Source organism: Nicotiana sylvestris, chromosome 1 (assembly GCF_000393655.2).
Source record: "Nicotiana sylvestris chromosome 1, ASM39365v2, whole genome shotgun sequence".
NCBI classification, from domain to species: Eukaryota; Viridiplantae; Streptophyta; class Magnoliopsida; order Solanales; family Solanaceae; genus Nicotiana; species Nicotiana sylvestris.
The window spans coordinates 168531893-168555011 of record NC_091057.1 but is presented as its reverse complement, the minus strand read 5'-3'; the positions used below and the strand labels follow the sequence as shown (position 1 = coordinate 168555011).

The 23119-nt window shown below is 36.1% G+C and overlaps 1 protein-coding gene across 1 annotated transcript; it reads left to right on the top strand.

The window, feature by feature from the left end:
* The first annotated feature begins 7824 nt into the window (after nucleotides 1-7824).
* On the top strand, nucleotides 7825-21173 carry LOC104227145 (phosphatidate cytidylyltransferase 4, chloroplastic-like). The gene is made up of 7 exons (XM_009779311.2): nucleotides 7825-8254; nucleotides 8737-9038; nucleotides 10049-10239; nucleotides 16722-16846; nucleotides 18595-18728; nucleotides 19405-19520; nucleotides 20593-21173. Exons 1-7 carry the CDS (start codon nucleotides 8000-8002, stop codon nucleotides 20682-20684), a joined length of 1215 nt encoding a protein of 404 aa, XP_009777613.1. The 5' UTR covers nucleotides 7825-7999; the 3' UTR covers nucleotides 20685-21173.
* Nucleotides 21174-23119: the final 1946 nt, after the last annotated feature.

The window sequence follows — 23119 nt, the reverse complement described above, 5'->3', positions numbered from 1 at the left end:
TAACCCCACCGGAAGGTAGAAGGTTACAACAAGAATCCCCAGCAGGGAACAATAAAAATCCCAGTACCGGAAGGTAGAAGGTGGCAACAAGAAGTCCCAGCGCAAATTCAAGCGCATGAGTCAAAAGAAAGAAAAGACGCGTCTTGAAAAATGGCGTGTGAACATTAAATCATGCCCAACCTAACAAATCTGATGAAGAGAATCGTGTCCCCAGAGGAACCGCCAAAAAGCTTAATGAAGAAAGCCATGTCCCCAGCGGACCAAACAAAATGATGAAAACTGGTATTCAAAAAAGCAAAGGGCCAGAAGTCTTGGTAAAAAGGCACCAGAGGAAACACAAGCCGACAAAAAGCAAGGCAACTGGAGCAAGGGGGAAGACATATAAGATTCTGTAATTTCTAACTTAGTCTAGCTTCTTATTTTTTAAGCATGGTGTAATAAGGAGGTCAGCAAACAGTAAAAGTAGCATGCAACATCAGTAACATTGCAGTCCCATGGTAGTCCCAGCTACAAAGACTTCCCGAACTATATTGACCTGATTCCTGTTCAGCCCAGGATATGTAGGAAACCTTTGAAGCAAAGGTTCGGTCAAAATCTTTCAAAAAATGCTTCACACGGAGTACTCGAACGGGCAAAAATCGCTCGTATTCGCTCACTTTATCTTTGCACGAAAACCCTTCGTGTTTTCGGACAAAGAGGGGCAGCTGTGAGCACGTGATTTTTGCCCTATATGAGAATTACTCCCAAAAATTCACAATAAAATGATTTTCCTTGGTGTGCAATTTTGAGAATTTTGTGACATTTTTGGATAATTATTTGTATTTGTTTGTGCATGTTTATTTGTTAAATTAATAAAAAAAAATACAAAAAATATGTCGCATTTGCATTTAGGATTTGGTCCTACAATTGTTAGTAATTAAGTTTGTTTTACAAAAATTAAAAAATTACAAAAATAGGCATCTTTTGCATTTTTAGCATTTAATGTCCAAATATACAATTTTATGCTTAATTATTACTTAATTAGGCGTTAATTGTTATTGGGAATTAATTTGCGCTTTTATAACTTAATATAGTTCTTAATAATAATTTAAGTATTTTTATAATTTAGTTCTAGAAAAAATAAAAGAAGAAAAAGAGCAAAAATACAAAGAAAAATCAGATTGGGCCATTTCTTCAAATTTCAACCCCAAGTCCAAACAATTGTCCAATCTTCCCCATGACCCGGTCCATTTCAAACTGGGTCGACCCAATCCATAACCCAACACCCCCTATCTTGCAAAAAAGAAAAAAAACAAAGCAAAACAAAACAAAAAAAGAAGAAGGAAGAAAACCCTAAAAACCCTTCTCTCATCCGCCCCCCCCCCCCTTTCTCTTTCTCTCTTTTCTTCTTCTTCTTCAAGCATCCAAACACACCATCCATGGCTGCCCTTTCCCCTTCACATACACCCGCTGCATGTGTTCCTTCCTCTTCAAGATCGCGAGGGTTTCTTCTTTTTCAAGTTTACGTTGAATGTCGTTGCTTCTTCTTCCTCACTTCATGCTGCATTTTTCAGCTCCCATAGCTGCTACTTCTTCTTCGTCCAACTGTCCCAGCCCTATCCGCCATTGATGAAGCTCGTCGAGCTCCCATGGTTGCATTTTCTGCTACATCACGGCGTTGCGAGCAGCTGTTGCTGCGTTTTTGCTGCTGCCACGCCACAACTGTTGCTGCGTTTTTGCTGTTGTCCGCGCCTTGCTGCCGCTGCTGTCCGCGCCTTGCTGCCGCTGCTGCTTCACGAGCTGCTGCCCGCCACTGCCTGGCGCTGCTGCTGCGTTCCGGTTTTTTTCTTGATGCATACTTCTTCATCTTTCACCTCGAATGGTGTTTGTCGCTTCGACGTCTCCCAAGTTTCGTTGGTTTCGTTTAGAGTTCATTCGATGTTCGTCGTTGGTCATTTACTGTTAGTTGTTCTAAGTTTTATTTCATCCATAATTTGTTTGATATTTTCAGATTTGGAATTAGTATAAGTTTGCTTTAGTTTTCTTATTTATTTTAGATAAAAATTGTTAGTTTAATTATATTGTTGTTAGATTTAAGTTGAAGATCCAATTTAATTATTTTTCAGCTTGTTTTATTAATTTTAAGAGGATTTAGTTTTAATATAGAAAGGTATTAGTTTAAATCGTTCAAATCCGTTGTTGGTTGTTAATATAGATTTAGTTCGTGTTCATCTTGTTTGAAGTTCGTTTTTAATTTAGTAATTTAATGCGAAGTTATGTTTTGGTTTTAATTTTTGGATCATGCATCTTTGTTATAAGTTTTGTTGGATTTAATTTAAGAAAGATTAGTTGATTATTTGAAGATTAGTGATTTGAATATGTTTATTTGTTTTGTTTAAGTTTAATTCGAAGTTTGAACAAAGTTTGTTTGTTATTGTTATTGAATATTTTCATTCATGTTCATACTTTGTTTGGTTGATCTTGAATCCGAAATTTGTATAGTTTGATTTCTTGTTTATCATTTATGATTATTTCTTGAATTTGTCTCATAATCTTGTTTAAGTTTAATATAGGAATTGTTGGTTGTAATGTTGTTAGAGTTGGTTTTAAGTTCAATATTATTGAATTTAGAAATTTGAATATACTTGTTTGTTGTTGTTGTTGTTGTTGTTGTTGAATCTGAAAATAGGTTTGTTTGTTGCTACAAATATTGTTCAATCAAAATTTTAGTTGTTCTTTGTTGTTTAATTTGTGTTCATGTGATTTGTTGATGAAATGTTGAAGAAATCATGTTCATGTGATTTGTTGTTTGAATTTGTGTAGAAATTGGTCATATTGGCTATATTTTGGTTGAGTTTGATTAATTGATTAGTTATAACTGATGAGGGTAGTTTGGTAAATTGCAGCACGTCCAGGGGTAAAATAGTAATTGCAATAAGGTCGGAGGGGTAGTTTAGGAATTGTACATTTTGTAATTCTTTATGTTAAGCATGGGGGACAAAAGGTAATGGGGTGTAGGAGATATAGTTGTTTAATATAAATGGGGGACAAGACAAAATGAAGTGGATGAGAATATGGTATTTGTTTATGGTAGGCATGAGGGACAAAATATAATGGAGTGGGGTTGATATATTTATTTAATGTAATGGGGATGAGTGAGAAGAATAATGGGTTTGGTAGGAAAAAGTATTGATTTATTAGTTAATTAAAAGGTTTGAGAATGTGATATATATAGGAGGTCTTGGACAAATATAAGAAGACAGACAGAGAATAGAGAGAGAACAGATTAGAGAGAAAAAAAGAGCTGAACATTTATTCCGAAAAAACATTGAAACTCTCAAGAAAAGAAAAAACATACAAAGAAAATTAAAAAAAAAAAGTTGAAAATTAGAAGAGAGAGTAGTACACACCTAATAAATATTCTGGTATATAGGTGTAGAAATTAAGGGTTGAAGATTAACTAGCCTTTCAAAAATATGAAAATTTCCCTTGGTTTCTGTCCGTTATTTTCGGCATTCCTAGATTTTATTTTGAATTTTTCAAATCTATCACTGGGGTTTTCGTTGACTGGTTATTGCTGGTTATTGTTGTTGTTGCTGTGTTACGTATTACGTTGCTGACTTTCTTCTTCTTATATTGACAATATCAGGTACACAACTGTAATTTTGGCATTTTGTAAGCTGAAATGAAGAATGGAGTGTTAAATTTTTAATTTAGTTTAATTTAATTTTTTGTATTGTATTTAGATTATTCATGTATTATTATTCTGTAAATCACTGTCATTTGGCATAACTAGGCATGTTATAGCGATATATTAAATAACGCCTTAACCGGATTATTAGGAAATATATTTAAGCCTGATTACTAATTAAAACTGTTTAATAATCAAAATAGAAGAAATAACGTAAAAATGGCGTTATTGAATCAGTTTGGCAAAAATTGACTAAGTTCCTTATTCATAAGGTTTTTTGTCAACGTTAAGTTAATCGGAATCATGTAGTTAATTTCAGTTAAAACATGAATTAGTTTGCGAATCAAGTATTAGGACATGATGTGAATTAAAACAATGTTAGTTAAGGTTAAATTGTTTAATTTTTAGAAATATGGTTTAGTAATCAACTTTTTTTTTCAATTTTCAGTATTTGTAAATAATTAATTTCAATAAGCTTAAGGTCATACTAGCAATATGAATTTTAATCCAACTATGGGATAATTAGTTTTTATTTTTATTTTTTGACAATTCCATGTTGTTTGTAATTATAATTTTAGTAATATTACTTTCCATTAATATTTGTTTTAAATTAGTAATTAATATGTTATTTTTAAGTATGTAGAGTTTGACTTCATAATTATAGACAAACTTAGTAATAATAAAGATGTAGTCATTAAAGGGTATTTATAAAATAAGGGAGGATCTCGCTAAAAAATAAATAAATATAAATAATACAAAAAATTGCAGTCCTCCAATCTTATTTATTTATTTTTTTAATATAAGAAAATATCTAGATTCCGAGATGGGCGATTTAGTAAAATTCACAGTCCTACCTAATAGTACCATAACGCGTAGTATTTTGGCGCATATTTAATAAGGTTATTTTCTTAAATACGGGTGTACATTTATGTAACCCAAATCACGATCTTGACGAAGTCAAAATGCGTCAACAAATCACGTGTGCACTGGTTGTGGCGTGGTTCGAGATGCGTTTTCACGACGTTGCAATTTTGTATAAAATAAATAATGATAAAAGCGGTTTTAAAAGTTAAATTTGCATATAAGTTCTTAATTGTTTAAAAATCAGATAAATGAGCCAAATATGACAATTGAGCGACCGTGCTAAAACCACGGAATTCGGGAATGCCTAATACCTTCTCCCGGGTTAACAGAATTCCTTATCCGAATTTCTGGTTCGCGGACTGTAATACAGAGTCATTCTTTTCCTCGATTCGGGATTAAAATTGGTGACTTGGGACACCCTAAATCTCCCAAGTGGCGACTCTGAAATAAATAAATAAATCCTGTTTCGATCGTCCTTTAATTAGAAAAAACTCCCTTCACCCCTCGCGGGGCGGTAAAAAGGAGGTGTGACAACGTGCGACAATGATCTTTATGCCACAAAAACAAAATTTATATCCTTTGTTATTCTACCTCTTCAGGAGGTGAGTTGTGGTATTTCTTCATTCACTCTAGGGAATGAAAGTGTGCTTCAAAAATAACTTTGAATAGCTTATTATTTTATTTAAGCACAAAAGACACACTTTCATAATATTTTCTTGCTTCAGAAGAAAAATTCAATTGTTTTACTATTCAAGTAGCAAATTTAAAATATAAAATATTGAGTATATATTCTCTCAATCATATTACCTCTTGGAGGTGAATCATAATATATTTACATTAATAGCGCGCTCATATTTACGAGCTTTATTAATATTGTCACATTCACTTCAGGAAATGGATTAATATTTATCAAAAGTTCTCATCTTTCATGGAACGGAACATAATTATCTGAACGCGCATTAATCACACAAATTGTGTGATGTCTTAGAAGCTCTTTTACGATAATGCTACTTCAGGAGCAAATCGAGGCATACATGTACCATAGAGAATATTTCTCTAGCTTATCTTCTATTGTAACAATAGAAAGGCTAAATTATCACTTTTGGTGGCCATAGGCATATACCACTTCTGGTGGTTAACGAAAATTTAGTTACAATGAGATATATGAAACATAACCATTTCCGGTGGTTGTTTATTTCTTGCAAACTCCGCTGGAGTATAAATGGATGTAACAATGACATCACTTTATAGTTTCCTATGCAATATTACTCTTCTTGAGTAAAATTAAAATCTTAATTCGAAAATGAGTAAGTGAAAAACAGAATATAAAGATATACAAATTATAGTGTTTTAAAATTCATAAAATGCTCCAGAATCTCGTCCAATGATTATGGCTCACTTACTAGGTTCCTAAGTACCTTTTTAATTTTATTTTAGTGGCAGTAGCATACATAGCAAGTAAAACGCATAACTTATCTTTGATTGTGTCTGCTAGACTCATCATATTAAGATGAATTTCAGCATCAAGCACCCAAGACACGTAGCTTTTGCCTTTGATACTTTCAAAGTATTTGCTCGAGATGACAGAGTCTCGTGCTGATAACGTGTTATAAAATAAAGATTTTAAAGTAAAGAAACTGAAGACAAGTAGAGAGAGAGAGATTTATTATTCAACTTCAAATACATGCACATAATGAATTGAAATCTCCTCTATTTATAGAAGAAAGGAAGCTGCTGTGTAAGCTGCTACTGCACGATGCTGTGTAAGTTGCTTGTAAGCTACTACTGCAAGCTGCTGTGTAAGCTTCTTATAAGTTGTTTGTAAGTTGCTACTGTACCAGATATAGATAATCTTGTGCCGGGGGTAATATTTATCCATATCGGAGTACCGAAATGATAAGCTTCTTCAGGAAGCTTATTTCCAATAGAGTACTAAATAGATAACCATATTTACGGCAGAGTCCCATATGAATAAGCTTCTTCAGAAAGCTTATTTACAACAGAGTACTAAATGAACATCTATAATATAATATATATATATATATATATTTATATTTATAATACAAATACAAAAGTTGAATAAATTTACAATAAAAGATTGTCGTATACAAAAATATAAATTAAATGTAGGGAGTGCTATGTATTTCTTTACCATAATTTAGCACTTCCTAAAGAAAATCACCTAGTACTTGTAAACTTTAGTAAGTGGCATAAACTTTTCAATTCATGAGCCTTAATTTGCAAGTAATTAACCTAATGTGAAATGGTACACATTTGCTCCTAAACTTTGACGAAAAGGGTCACTATTCTAGCAGTAGCACCACAATAAATGGAATTCAAATAATATCAATTGCACAGCGAAATTAATAGCGTCAGATTAATAGCTCCACATTAACCTCCTAATGCTAAAACAAATTCATTTAAAATTCAATTCCTAAACTATTGTAACAATCAAGGATGATTATAATGCTCGAGGACAACAGTTGAGGCTGTTGCCCCGGTATTGACTTCCACCTGTCTTAATTTTCATCTATTTTTGATTCTACGTATCACTTTATTATACGAGTGAATCGATTTTACCTTATATAAAATATAACTGTAAAATTGATAAAGATGCCGAATGTGCTATTTTTTGTATGAATATTTCGCATGTTCTTTTGGTGGGTGTCGTGGATGTGAGAAGGGGTGGTGAAGGAGTAAATGTGGTCTTTAAGTTGTATTTTTAAGAGAAGGAGAATTAATTGTTATGGTGATGTTCAATTTAGAGAGATTAAGAGACCGTTGGGACATAAGAAACTTTTTTTTTTTTAAAAAATTTTTTTTATTTTTTTTCGAAATCAACGTTTGTTCATAAATTTCGAATTTTCACTTGAAGATGCATTTTAGAAATTTTTGAAAATTCGAAAAACTCCGAAAAACCGTTTTTCAAAATTTTCACTCAAATCACTTACAAAACTTCAAAAACAACCCAAAATTATATTCATGTCCAAATACAACTCAAAATTCCAAATGCCATTGTCACTTGAAATTTTACGATTCTTATGTTCAAACGCCTACTAAGGATGGCGATCAAGAAAAATAGTTGTCAATTTTGAACTATTTCACAAAGTTTAAGGGTAAATTTAGATCATACTGCATAGTTCAAGGGTGATTTGAACTATTGCTTTTTTCTTTCTAAAAAGGCCAACGCATTAATTATTTTAAGACAATTTCCCAAAATTGAACATTTTCCATAAAAAAAAATGAGGAAGCAAAAGCCGGTAAAAACAAAAAGGTGTTGCTAATTCCTATGCAAGTAGCGGTGCTGAAATACCAACCCATCCCGTCTTCTATCACTTACATTCTCTCTCTTCTTTCCATTCAACAAATGGCGAATCTTGATTTCGTCTAACTCTTTTTTCAAATATGCCTCAAAATAAAGCTTAATTGAACTCCATTATCATCAATACCCTCAATTTCATATTAATGGCTTCTTCTTGTATAGATTTTGATAGATTCAAGCTGCTTCCTCTCTCCCTCGCTTCCCTCTCCAATTCCCACTCTCCTTCTACCTCATCCAGAGCCTTAATTTTGACCCGACCCAGATGTTCAATTCCAAGAATTGGGCTTTTTCTTGATGGGTCCAGAGTTAAGAGAGAGGTTTCGGGTATCATACCCAGAACCATTTTCTTGAAACATCCTCGAATTATTACTGCCGTTGCTCGTGCTGAACCGAATGAGGTAACTATTAGTCCTTGTTAGTTTGGCTTGAGAGTTTTATAAACTTTTAGTTAAAAAAAAGCCGTGATATGTGACAAATTTATATAAGTGAAATTGTTGTAATAGAATGACTTGACCCTAGTTTTGTTTGGCATTTAGGTAATAGTTGGTTGGTTGATTTTATCAATATAGCTATATCTTTTATTTTTGATTGTTAGAAGAAAATTCTGCAAAATCATGATAATAATTATTTAAGTTGAATATAAGATGAAACAGGATCGCTACTTCTCATTTGATGATAATGAGTGGTTCAGCTTTTAACATTAGCTATACTACTAAGTTAACTGTTGCATTAACCTATGTGTGTGTGTGTGTTTGTTTGCTCTAATTAATCACATTAGGGAGTTATATAAGCATTTTTACTTCTTATCTTGGTTTGATCTATGCATGTCATGGTTAAAGCAGATTATTGAATTGGAATCACTGAGATAATTATGTTGTAGGAAGTCAACAAAGGCAACAGTACAACGGCTAGGGAAATTCCCACTTCTGAACTTAAGCAGAAAAATAGTCAATTGAAGAAAAGGGTAGTCTTTGGACTTGGTATAGGTATTTCTGTCGGAGGTGTGGTATTGGCTGGAGGATGGGTTTTCACGGTTGCCCTTGCTGCAGCTGTTTTTGTGGGTGCACGAGAGTACTTTGAGCTGGTTAGGAGTCGTGGAATTGCTGATGGAATGACTCCTCCTCCTCGATACATATCAAGAGTTTGCTCTGTAATCTGTGCTCTCATGCCTGTACTCACACTGTAAGTGTCATCATCTACCTTTTCAACATTCATTCTGTTCAGAAGACACTGTGCCATTAATCCCATGCCACAGATATTTAGGAAGTGGAACAATAACAGCAAGGTTTCATGCCTGCATCATCTATTGTACGTTGATGGATCAATGTAGCGCTTCAAAGAAAAAGTATATATGCATGGACATAAAATATTTTTGACGTTACTTCATGATACCATTCAATATTTGTGACCTTTGCTCATTAAGATAAATAGATTATCTATTTGCTGTCGCATTGACCCTTACCAGAATTATCAGCGGAAAGACTTTGTTTTTTACAAAATGTCAACCATGCATTCCATTGGCAAGACCTGCATTACTGTGACTGTATTTCTCAGTCTTTTAGAAAATTAGGCCAATAATGCTAGAAAATGATGACTTGATCCGTCAATCATTTATGCATTGAACGCCAGCTACCTGTGCTAGCTAGCATTGTGTGTAACCTCTTGTCTTTTGTTGTACCCTTTTTGGGCTCCAATACCTTGAAGAATTATGACTCATTTTGTGCATCCCGATTTAAACCGGGAAGCTACCACTTGATTAAACCCTTTTGTTGGGTTGAACTTGCTTTTTTAGACAGTCCAAGTCTTTGCTTTATCCTTTAGATTAAAAAACGGCAAAATTATCACTTCAAGAAGAGTTAATGGGATAAAAATTTTACAGAGCTATGAATGTCATCTTGAAGGTCTTCTTTTTACTTGGATTAACAACAACCCGAAGACACTGGTACTTTTATCATGCTTCCCCAATGGTCACACCCTATGTATGATTTTCTTCTACAATTAGGCTTTGTTCTTCCACAGTAAATGGACAATGGTTTCTCTCTAGAGTAGCTTGATACATGCTTGAGGACAGTATACAATATCTTAGAGTTGTTTTAATTGTTATTTCTTTCTTGTTGTTATGATTTATTTCTTTTCTGGAATTTGTTAAGATGAAGATTTTCTAATTGATTGCTCTTCGAATTTTTTGTCAGATATTTAGGTCAGATTGATGTTTCTGTTACCTCTGCGGCCTTTGTTGTTTCAATGGCACTGCTGATGCAAAGGGGAATTCCTCGTTTTGCTCAACTTACTAGTGCCATGTTTGGGCTCTTTTATTGTGGCTATCTCCCTTGTTTCTGGGTTAAGTTGAGATGCGGTTTGGCGGTACCTGCTCTGAATACTAGTAAGAACTGATGCCCCTTGTTCTGATTGTTTAGAAATAGAAAAGTATATACATATGTGCTAGCCCCCAGGGCTTTGGTCTAGTGTAAGAATGCAGAGCGTGACGTCTGGGTTAGGCACTCATCATGGGTTTGAAACCTGCCGTAGATAAAAGCATGGTGTTTAAGTGGAGAAGGGTAGAGGGGCGAACCCATTATCGATTGAGTTTCGGACCATGTGAAACTATCCCTCGAGGATTTCTCGGTTATTTAAAAGTGTACACACACACACACACACACACACACATATATATATATATATATATATATATCATGATCAGAATTCATGATAACGCTTCTATAAAACATAAAATTCCTCAATCCCGCCTTCATCACCCATTGTTTGAGTCCTGTTCTCTCAATAACCCTCTAATGGCCAGACGAAGGACAAAGTACTTTCCATTGTCTTCCTTTTTTAACTACTCAATTATTTAGACTTAATTTTCTGAAGTTATGAAGAAAAAACTAGATCAAGTAGAAATATTGAAGAAAAATTGTTGGCAGGATCTTAAGAGTTAAGAATCCATAAATTAATGGAGGTATGTTTTCTTATGTCTTTTGAAGTAGTCACTATAACTACTGTGTTCTTTTGTTGTTGAAAACTATATGTACTATAATCTTGTGTTAGCTACGTGTGTCTCCTTTAATTTTAATATTTGTATCTGTGTCCAACAGGAAATTAATGTTGGCCACGGCGTTGCGTAGGTGCTTTTCATGGTCTTCAATGAGCTATATTTTGGGTATAGCTTTTACATTTCAGTATCCCAATTGCCCCCAATCATTCCCTATTAGGATGATAATCAGGTTATGAGCTTCATTGCTCATTCTCAATTCATGGTTGTTGATGATATTCACGCCAATAGAAAATGTAGGGAACTTCTAGTGTTAGAGAACCTAAATTATTGAATACTAGAATGAGACAGCCATAAGATATTGGGCAGTGGGAATTTATATAGCGACCCCCAGTAGTGTGGGATTGAGGGATGTTTGTTGTTGTTGTTGTTGTTGTTGTTACCTTTAGGCTTGTATGTCACATTGAACTTAGAGGCGGATCTAGGATTTCTTGAACATGGGTGCACCACTAAAAAAAAATAGAACAAATAGTATTAAGTGGGAATCGATCCTTGTTGCTCAAGGTAAATAACCCAAGATTCAACCAAGTGCACCATTGAATCTTTTGGGAGCATGGGTGCCAAAAGACAATATTAGACTAATTTTTAAAAATACGTACATAAAATACATAGTTTGAAGGAGAGACCATGGGTTCATGTGCCCCATAATTGAGGCTATAAATCCGCCCCTGATTGAACTAATTCATAACTATGGACGTTAATGTAGTTCTTTACAAAAGAACCTTTATTACCCCGGAATATGGATACCAAATCATAGGAATGCTTTATTTGTTCCACATTTATAGTCTGGCATCGACACTAGTGGGACAACCCTTCCAATGACAAATCAAAGTTGCAGTTTTCTGTATAATCTTTTTAATTCATACGCTGTTATTACTTATTTGAGGCACGAGTGTCACCCTATTGCGCATACAGGAGTTCACACTCAGGAGTTCTCCCAAGATTTTGCTGTCTCCAGAATTGTTTTCTTTCGGATACAAAAAATGTATTCTTAGAAAGAACATTTTAAGGTTCTATATGCCCTTTATTACTAGCTTTTTGGTGTTTCCAGATAGTGGTTTTGAGCTAGAGAAGTTATTAGTGATTTTTAATGGTTTTGAGCTAGAGAAGTTATTAGTGATTTTTAACTCTTTGCAAGATGTTATAAAAAAAATGTTATCAAATTTTTTTTGCAAAGAGTAGTCTCCAATTTAATGTTACATCCATACTTTGTATGTGAAATGAGTTAAATTTACTGCATAAAGAAAGATAAGTTTATTTTTTCTTCTTATAAATTTTAGAAGAAAAAAAAATAACTAAACTAATTTATAACTCTTTTAGTCGATAAGGCACAAATTGGAACAGGGGGAAGAGGTTGCCACTAGAGTTAAACACTTGAAAGTGTGTTTTATTCTGAAAGTACTTGAACTATTTTGCCTTATTAGCAAACCATTAAAAGTTTGCCGATTTCAAAAGCTTACTTCTCACTTTTCCTTTTTGAGTTGTCCCAAAATAATGTCTAATTTACCTTTTTGTTGTCCGAAGATAATGTACACGTAAAATAATCTTCCTTCACCTTAACAAGAAAAGATTTTTTTCCACATATTTCTATGGCTGATGGGTATTTAGTACATTCTAACCCTTGTACGATTTTTCATTATCGTACTTAAAAATACAAAACCATCACTTAGAAGTCCTAACCCCAAATGGTTAGCTAGAGAAAAGGTCCTTCCACAAAACTATCACTTAGGGGTCTCTCTCTCTGTGTGTGTGTTGTCTTCTTTTTGTTTTTTATGCAAACAATTCTATTTGGAGGGGCGGTTATCTGCTATGGGAGCTTGGAGGAGTAGTGGAGACGCGAGCACTATGTGGTCAACTACGGCGAACTATGTGAGGAAGGCGGCGAGAGAGGTGCTAGGTGTATCGAAGGGTTTTTCTGGCAGGCACCAAGGAGACTGGTGGTGGAATGACATAGTCCAAGGTAAAGTGGAGGCGAAGAAGGTAGCGTACGCGAAGTTGGCAGGGAGCTCAAGCGAGGAGGAGAGGAGAGCGAATAGAGAGAGGTACAAAGTGGCTAGGAAGGAGGCGAAGCTGGCGGTCACGGAGGCTAAGAATGCAGCGTTTAGCCGTATATACGAGGAATTAGGGGAGAAAGGAGGGGACATGAAGTTGTTTCGGCTGGCTAAAGCGAGGGAGAGGAAGGCCCGGGATCTGGACCAAGTGAGGTACATCAAAGATGAGGATGGTAGAGTATTGATGGGAGATCCCCAGATTAAGCAGAGATGACAGACGTACTTCTATGGTCTTCTAAATGAGGAGGGGGACCGGGATATAGCGCTAGGGGACTTGGGGCATTCGGAGAGTCTCCAAGATTTTAGGTATTGCAGGCGCATTAGGGTCGACGAGGTCGTGGGGGCTTTGCGTAAGATGAGTAGGGGTAGAGCGACCGGGCCAGATGAAATTCCGGCTGAGTTTTGGAAGTATGTGGGTAGAGCAGGATTGGAATGGCTAACTGGGTTGTTCAATGTAATTTTTAGGACGAAAAGGATGCCGGAGGAATGGAGGTCGAGTACAATGGTACCGTTGTACAAGAACAAAGGTGATATCCAGTGTTGTAACAATTATAGGGGTATCAAGTTACTTAGCCATACCATGAAAGTCTGGGAGAGGGTGGTGGAGGTGAGGGTAAAGAAGACGACGTCTATATCCGACAATCAATTTGGGTTCATGCCGGGCCGCTCCACTACGGAAGCTATCCACCTTATTAGGAGGTTGGTGGAACAGTACAGGGATAAGAAGAAGGATCTGCATATGGTGTTTATTGACTTGGAGAAAGCGTATGACAAAGTTCCTAGGGAGGTGCTCTGGAGATGTCTTGAGGCGAAGGGCGTGCCGGTAGCCTACATAAGAGCGATCAAGGATATGTATGATGGAGCTAAGACTAAGGTTAGGACTGTGGGAGGCGACTCGGAGCATTTCCCGGTTGTTATGGGATTACACCAAGGCTCTGTGCTTAGCCCATTCTTATTTGCCTTGGTGATGGATGCTTTGACACATCATATTCAGGGAGGTGCCATGGTGTATGCTATTTGCTGATGACATTGTTCTAATTGACGAGACGAGGGCAGGTGTTAACGAGAGATTGGAGGTTTGGAGACAGACTCTCGAGTCTAAGGGTTTCAAATTGAGCAGGTCTAGGACAGAGTACCTGGAGTGCAAGTTTAGCACTGAGTCGAGGGATGTAGGCGGGGACGTGAGGCTTGGGTCACAGGTCATCCCCAAGAGAGATAGCTTCAAGTACCTTGGGTCGGTGATTCAGAGGGATGGAGAGACCGACGAGGACGTCACTCACCGCATAGGGGTGGGCTGGATGAAATGGAGGCTTGCATCTGGAGTCTTGTGTGATAAGAAAGTGCCACCGATACTCAAAGGTAAGTTTTATAGAGCTGTGTTAGACCGGCAATGTTGTATGGGGCAGAGTGTTGGCCGGTTAAGAACTCCCATATCCAGAGGTTGAAAGTAGCAGAGATGCGGATGCTGAGGTGGATGTGCGGGCACACTAGGTTAGACAAGATCAGGAATGAAGATATTAGGAGGAAGGTGGGCGTCGCCTCTGTAGATGACAAGGTGCGGGAAGCGAGGCTCAGATGGTTCGGGCACGTACAGAGGAGAAGCATCGATGCTCCGGTGAGGAGGTGTGAGCGGTTGGCTGTGGTGGGCACGAGAAGGGGTAGAGGGAGACCTAAGAAGTATTGGGGAGAGGTGATCAGGCAGGACATGGTTCGTCTGCAGATTTCCGAGGACATGGCCCTTGATAGGAAGGCCTGGAGGACTAGCATTAGAGTTGTAGGATAGGGGTAGTGGAGCTTTCCTTACTGCATGCCGGGAGTGAGGCGGGGTTGGATTAGGGTTGATCTTAGATGGTTTGCAGTTTATGTTGAACCCACACTATTCTTGTTGTTTATCTTAGATTCCTTAGACTCTGGTTACTGTTATTGCAAGTCATTCATCTTTTAATTTTTATGCTTCTGTTACTATAATGGTTTTTACTGGAGTTACTAGTGAATTCTCTTTTCTTTTCTTGTTTTCCTTGTTTTTCTTTATTTCCGTCGTTCTGAGCCGAGGGTCTATCGGAAACAACCTCTCTGTCCTACCGGGGCAGGGGTAAGGTCTGCGTACACATTACCCTCCCCAGACCCCACTATGTGGGATTTTACTGGGTAGTAGTTGTTGTAATTCTATTTGGAAAAGGCGAAACCCCAGTATAAGTTTTACTCAAAGGGGGTCATTTGGTTTTCGGGATTAGTAAGATTAGTATAGCTAATCAACAACAACAACAAACCCAGTGTAATCCCACAAGTGGGTCTGGGGAGGGTAGTGTGTACGCAGACCTTACCCTACCGTGTGAAGGTTGAAAGGCTGTTTGCGATAGCTAATCCCAATATTAGATTTAGGATTTATTTATCCACTGCCGGCCTTTATAGGAGTAGGGGAGCGTGGTGAGATAGATAGACGTCCAATCCTGCAGCAGCAGCTAGTTGCTTGGCCTTAGTCGGATAACCAGTGAAGACACATCTCACAGCTCTAGGATCCAATTTCTCATGAGAGGTCCCGGTTACATAGACATAACACACACTGTTTGGTTATTGTTATTAGCTAATACCGGTATAAATTTTATACCAAAATCTTGGTATTATCTATCCCAAATAGAAAGTGGGATTATAATCCTGATTATATTCCAGGATTGTAATCCTCGGATAACCTTTTGTTTGAACCAAATGAACCCAAGAGCATTGTACCTAATGATTAGCTCCAATTTCCATCAAATCATCTACACGAAGCAGCACGGGATGCGTACTTCAAAAGTAGAGAAAAGTAGCAAATGTGTTGATCCATATCATTTGATTTTCCTTAAAGGCTAAAGCTTTCTCAAAAATCTTCCCTTTTTATAAAAGAAAATTACAATTTTCCTGTGAGATTAACACATTGTATAATTATATATGATTATTTATCTGCATATGATGTAACAGTTAGACTTTTCTTTTGTTTCTTTATGTCTGCGGCAGTGTATGTGCTACTTCGATTAGGAGTCATTATTTGTGTCTCACTATTTGATTGACCCACTAAAACTCCCAGCTCAAGAAGGCCAGGGCTATGAAGAAGTTTCCTATTGAGACAATCAAGCATGAACAGAAGAGTGTGGTGTCAAACAATTGTTACAGATTTAACATCCTAACAGTGTAATCTGATATGATACTTTTATTGGATAAATATAATCTGATATAATTATCTTAGCCACTTGTTTTTTTTTTTGGTTGATAAATAGCTTCGCCTCTTATGTTTCATGCCTTCAAAAACCTAAAATTTTTTTTTGGGGGGAGGGAGAGTAAGTCGAAGTATAGAATTATCAGCTGTTCAAGTAAAAGGCAAGACGGCTTTAAAGTAAACAAAGCTTGCATTTGGCCATTACGGGTGTAATATTAATGTTGCTATATGAACACCCCGTGAAACAGTAAAAAAAGATAATTTAACTTGATATCTAAGCCCCCGAAAGGGTAGCCTAATAGTCAAAGAGATGGACTGACAACCTTGGGAACAAGTTCACTTAGGTGCATTCTTCTTCTTAGGCCTACCTATGTTGGTGTGAGGTAACAAATATCTAGTGAATTAGTTGAGATACGCGCAAGCTGGCCTAGACACTACTATTATATAGAATTTTAACTTGATGTCTAATGTAGCATTTGAAAATTCTTTGCAGTTGGTTTCTTCGACAGCTGATCCGCTAAAGCTACTGGTCTTCTGACTTTTATTGGCGTTTCAATGGGTTTACACAGGACTGGGAGCATCGTGGCCTGTCATTTTTGGAGGCCAAACTCAGTGGACTGTGGGGCTTGTGGCAACCTTAATTTCATTCAGTAGTATCATTGCAGCAGATACATTTGCTTTTATTGGAGGCAAGGTACTTTTCCACTCTTGATGTTATTTTTGTAAATCGGTTCTATCCTTGTTCAGATGTCTCAGACTAAAACAGTCCAAAGACTGTTTGTTTTCTTGTTAAAAAATGTAGTACATAACCTGGCATTATCATATTTTTGGTGCACCTGTCCTTGATGTCATTGCATCTTTTATGTCATCCTATCATGAGAAATATGATAGACTTGATAAGACAGTGAATTGGCTTGTCTTGTATCCTCTCCTGTTCTTTTGTTGTGTAATCATGGAAGTAGTAGCTATTTAGTAGAGATTTAAATGATTATTTTGGATCCATTCTAAACATTGAAGATAAACCTCCTTTGGTTTTGTCTGGCATTTGTATGGAATACAATATTTAGGGAAATTTGAGCTTCACTGTATTATTCTTGCAACTGTAACATTCACACTGTCTTAGTGCTGGATTCTTTATATAAATCCTCTGTAAATACTTTACTTCATTCTTCTTTCCCAAACTAATTAATTTAAGTTAAGCTAGGGGTTCCTAAAACTAGAGGTTCTCTAATTCTCACACTCATCCTTAAATTGGCATACGTCTCTAAGTAGACTAAGGGCTCGGGTTCATGATAACAAGGGTAACTTGAAGTTTAAGTGCCCTTATAAAAGAAAACTTGAAATAATTGTAAAATACTAAAATTGATATTACCGATGTTGAAAGGACCAAGGTTTGAACGGAATTACCGTCCCAGAATACTGGCTATACACAAAGAAAGAAAAATGACACCAACAGTCCATGTCAATGTGCATATACGCAGACACAAACACATAGACAGAAGGGGGGGGGGATGCGTGTTACTCTGTAGTTGGATGAGCTATGAAGAGAAAAAGAATCCGAAGAAGGAAATAAGCTGGAGGCGAGAGAGAGGGACAGAAGACGTATTAAAGATGTCTCAAACTTGATTAACCATCTATACATAATAAAGGCCACATGTGTAAGCTAGTAGCATTGCCTTCAGTATTCTTCTTGGAGAACCAGACTTGACACCAGCTTGCCTTCAAATAATCTCCTTAGAGAACTAGATTGATGTCTTGGCAGATGTGGTATCCAGGATCTCTTGCATTCGCGTAAATCAGCTGTCATTCTTACTTCAACAGATTCTTCTGAAGAATGGATGTCACTGGGAGTTACAGACATCAAGAAATCAGCCAAACAAGTATGTAGATTGCCTTGTCCTTTGTAATCCAATTCCAAATTGGATTTTACAATTAAGTCTTTAGTAATATTATATATATCCTATTTATAAATATATAGTAATTATGAGTATTAAATTGTAAAATCCAATTTGGAATTGGATTACAAAGTACACGGCAATCTACATACTTGTTTGGTATGCGATGTGCAACTTAATATAAAAGGTTTACGAGTAAGAATCCAACTTTGAATTGGATTCTTCTGCATAGGGACAATTTGGCAGTCACGAAACCCATTTGAGTGGGATTGACATTGACCCTTTGAGCAACTTAGAAACTAATGATAGCAAATGAGCACAGTAATGCTATAATGCTTCTATGCGGAAGTATGCATCTCTTGGTTTCCCCTTTGCTTGTCCTGTTCCTCTTGCTGTCCTTTAATCTTTGCATGCTGGAAGTACAACAAAACTTTTCTTAGTTCTAATGCTTTTTTATTTGGAGTAGTGGAACAAATTCAAGTAATTGTGATGTCTCTTTGGTGGTCTGTGAAGGAGGAGCACATAACAGAGTTGAAATCCTTTGCAGGCTTTTGGTCGGACACCGCTTACTAACATTAGCCCAAAGAAAACCTGGGAGGGAGCTGTTGCAGGCTTAGGAGGTTGTATAGCCACTTCTGTGTTGTTATCAAGAATTTTTTGTTGGCCTACATCCACATTAAGGTAATAATATTTTCAATGGTGTTAATTACTTGTTTTGCAGACCCTTTGATGTGTCTATAGCTGCAGTAAGGAATATTCTCCTTGTTGGTGGGTGAATATACAGGGGTGGGGCTAGGATTTGGATGATGTCGTCTTTATCTTTCTCCCCCCCCCCCCCCCAAAAAAAATTTTAGAGAGGTAAACTAATACAGTAAATATTATTTGATAAAATATAAAGAATGGAATGATATACAGTGGTTCTTTCACCTTTTGGCACATGCTCTGGTTTCCATAGCATTTCCCCAAGTGTAATTTTGAGTCTTTATAACTCTGTATGATATCGTATACTCATGTAAAAAATTGAATACTTTACAGGAGTAGTGGGATATTATGTCATATTAACTTGTCATCACGTTTGCATTTTAGTTGCTAGCGCTTAAAAAAGCATATCAGGAGTTCTATTTATTACAATTTTTATTTTGAAAACTCATGTTTGGAGTTTATACTATCATTTGTTTTTTCTTTCTAAACTAGCACATGATATTTGAAAAGTTTTTTGGTTTCTTATTGTGGGTGTATTCACATTCTAGGTTGGTGCAGTTTGAGCCTTAAAATTGTTTAATCTTTCCTGTGAACCTGTAAATTGCGGAAAATCATTGCTTTCTGAATTCATGTTTGTGTCTGAACGGCTTTTCAGTGCTGTAGCTTTTGGATTTCTAAACTTCTTTGGATCTCTCTTCGGTGACCTCACTGAGTCAATGATCAAACGTGATGCCGGTGTGAAGGACTCAGGATCTCTCATTCCTGGACATGGTAACTACTTCTGTACCTTTGATTGTACTTTTCACTGATAAATTGAACTCTGTTCTGACGCCAAAACATAGTAGGCATACTGTCTTATCCCCCAAAAAAGGTATGTGCATACTGGAAATTGAATCTCTAAATACCAAATGGGGAAGATAATTTTAAAATTTTGAAACTTGAGAGGATATCATTGCTCAATGAAGAGGTAACAAAGTTTGTCATTTATGTGTCCTGTCATAAGTTTTTCGACGTGAATTTACATGTTAGTAAAACTTTATTCTCATAGGCTGATATTGGTATATGACGGTTTGAAAGTTTGGTTATCTCTGACATCAGGCACAACTATATGAGGATATGGTTAACATTTGGACTGTCATTATATGCTAGACAATGGAATTAATGTCACATGAACCGATATTTTGGATTTTCCCACAGTATTCGGCGTGCTAAATTCTAAGTAGACCATTTCTTTGAGATAGTATTCCAAAGGTCTTCTTTATGTCGTTGGAACAGGAGGATCATGTACTATTGATGCCTAGTGAAGACAATTGCAGCCATGAAGAATCTCTGATGTACTTTTTTTTTTTATTAAAAAAAAAATCTCAGATGTACTAATGTGTGATTGCTGTGGGTTGTGGGCATTCTTCGTTTATCAACTTCCATTTAATTTGTTAACAGGACTATAATGGCGGGAAAATAAAAGATTTTCTGATGGTCTCATTGTCATCTTTTGGACCCAGTAACCAAAACTCTTTGGGTAGTCATTGCGGCAAGATTAGTGTAAGACTCCTAAAACTGAGGTCACATGTTGAGTTATCAAACTTGAGCATGACAATCCAGGGGGGATGTCCAATCAATGAAAATCTGCTACTTGCTAGGTTTTCTTACGCTTTCTTAACGTTCTAAATCCCATCTGTTGTGACCTTGTATAGCTATGCTAGATTCTTATGAGATACTTCCCCAATTCGAAATGATCATCCTTTAGCATTGTTATCTTAGCTGAACGAGAATGTTAACTGGCTAGTAGCCTCGTGGCAAGTTTCTTGGGTCTTTCTTGAATGAAGTGATGCCTGTTTTGCAGGAGGAATACTGGACAGGGTGGACAGCTACATATTTACGGGGGCATTGGCATACTCCTTTGTTAAATTGTTCTTACCACTTTATGGAATTTGATGAACCTGGTAACGATTCCCTACGAAGAAAAAGGATACTTCATCGCTGTTCTCTTAACTTAGGAGCAAGCACAAGGTGACTTACTCAATACAGTAGAGCAACATACGACATAGGAGGTTCCATTGAAGGTCAGTTAAGTTTCACACGACAAGACCCTCAGATTCTACTGATTCATATACCTGATTCCGAGATCGAGGAAGTCAAGTTCATAGTAGTTTCAGCACTTTAGGATAACAGACCGGGGAAGGGATCCGCATGATGTTTGCGGATCAGTGTTGGGTTGTTTTGGCTGATACTAAGCCAGCTCCCCCATTGTGATTTTATAATTGTTGCATAATTATGATTCTGCAAGTGTATATTCGTTTTAGATAATTATGATTCTGCAAGTGTATATTCGTTTTTAGTCACAGAAATGTCATAATCTGTTTAAATAATTACTGGCGATTTGACATCTTAATAATGAAGATGAGAAGATTTACCGTTCTTCAAGTCCTGGTAGGAAATACTGAAGTTGCAACCTTTTTCAGTTGCATCGAGTGATTGGATATGTTCGTTCTACTATATGCTAATTCTCTAAATGTCTCTCAGCCTGAAGTTATTGATGTGTGAAACAAATGGCAATCTTGGAAATTTGATCAAAAGTCGTTTTGACCAGATTTCTGTAATTCGCCAAAGTAAAACCTGGTTGGAATTGATTGCAGACAAAGGCTAAGCATGTATCCCTAGACTAGATAGGGGGAAGAGCCAGCAGCTATGAGGCTCTACGCATTATTTGCACTATTCTTTTTGCTGTTGATATTGAGGCAATATTATCTCAAGGTTCAAATGTTCTTTTCTCATGTTCTTTCAGCTTCATAAAGTTTGTTATCGTTTATTCTTTTAATTGAACTTCAAGTTTTATGACAATTAAAAACTGAGGTTGGATTTAGCGTTATATATTTTCTAATGCTCGTCAATGTGTCAAATTAAACAGTCACATCAATGTAAACTGTGGTTTGTTAGTGAATACTTATGTATGGAACAATTATGCTTCATCTAATATGGCGAATCTTGACCTTTAGTTCTATTAAAAGTAAGTCAAATAAATTGTGTTAATGTTAACGTTTACGTGGAGAAGTAGCTTATTTTGGTTCTGTGGTAGGTTCTAAGAACCATTAAATTTGTGTCCAAGAAGGAGGTCAATTGTACGGAAGCATATCCCCTTTTCATTTATAAATTATACTCCAAATTCACTCAACAATTGAAGAGTATTACAAATAAATATTTTTGACCCGGTTTGAGCCGGCCATATTTATTATTTATTTTTTCTAGACATATACATAGATTATATATTGATTATGTACGATTATAAACATGTTAAACACAAATTATCCATATGCTATGTCTTCACCGGCTATTTTTTATTTAAGCGATTGAGTAGTTGGCTAATCGGGTTAATTCTTCTTACTAACTATATCTTGGAAGAAGATTGATGTTATAACCACTAAAATTGTTAGCTTAATTATATGACCTTTTTACTAGAGATTAATAAAATATATTATAGATTTTTGATAAACAAAATATAAATATTTATTAGGTCTTTTTCTTATAGTCAAGTACTCTAAATTCATTAAATTCGAGTTGCAGTATGTAAGTCCAGTGTACACCTACTTAAGTGGACGGTTCAAATTTCACAAAAAATCATCATCCTCATGTTTTCTTCTCTTGCCAATATTCTCAAGTCACAATGATTATGAAAATGGAGAGTTAATAAATTGGAGAAAAGAAGAAAACTATCACATGACATGATAGAGACAATTAATTTAAAAGACTTAGTCAACTTGAAAAATAACTAAGAGGAAGAGATTGAGACAAAAAGAAGCAAGCAAAGGACATATATATCGTTGACTTAGCTTGATGAAGTGTCACAAAAATAAGAAGAGATAAGAGAAGAAATAAAGTAGCGGAGATTAAAAAAACGACGGCACCACATTGCAAATGGAGTAGCCCCAAACTCAATCCACATTCAAATTTTTTGGCCACCCAATAATTCCCAAATAGTGGAGAAAAAGATTAAAACATAAGAGTCGTTTGGTTGGAATGAAGTTATCACAGGATTAACAATCTCGAGAGTAGTTAATTAGTTATTTCACCTTTTTTATGGAAATAAAAGAAATACTACAATTCCGGAATAACTAATATCGAGATTAATTATACATTCTCCTAACTAAACATGAAATAAACTTTTTTTAAATTTAATCTAGGAATTAATTATTATTCATCCCTCGAGCCCAAAGGAATCTTGCGCTTCAAGAGACAAAGAGAGACACTAAAGTGAAGTTTCTTTTGTTTCCTTTGCTTTGAAATGACCCATCAAATGAACAAGGCGAGCTAGCTAAAGGGATGTTAGGTAGTTATCAAGGGGCCTACAATATGTAGCTTTTAACAAGAATGAG

Coding starts and splice junctions, on each gene's coding strand:
- LOC104227145 (XM_009779311.2), top strand. CDS start 8,000: ATGGCTTCTTCTTGTATAGATTTTGATAGATTCAAGCTGCTTCCTCTC. Junction 18,729..19,404: donor TGGCCTACATCCACATTAAG/GTAATAATATTT, acceptor ACGGCTTTTCAG/TGCTGTAGCTTTTGGATTTC. Junction 19,521..20,592: donor ATCTCTCATTCCTGGACATG/GTAACTACTTCT, acceptor CCTGTTTTGCAG/GAGGAATACTGGACAGGGTG.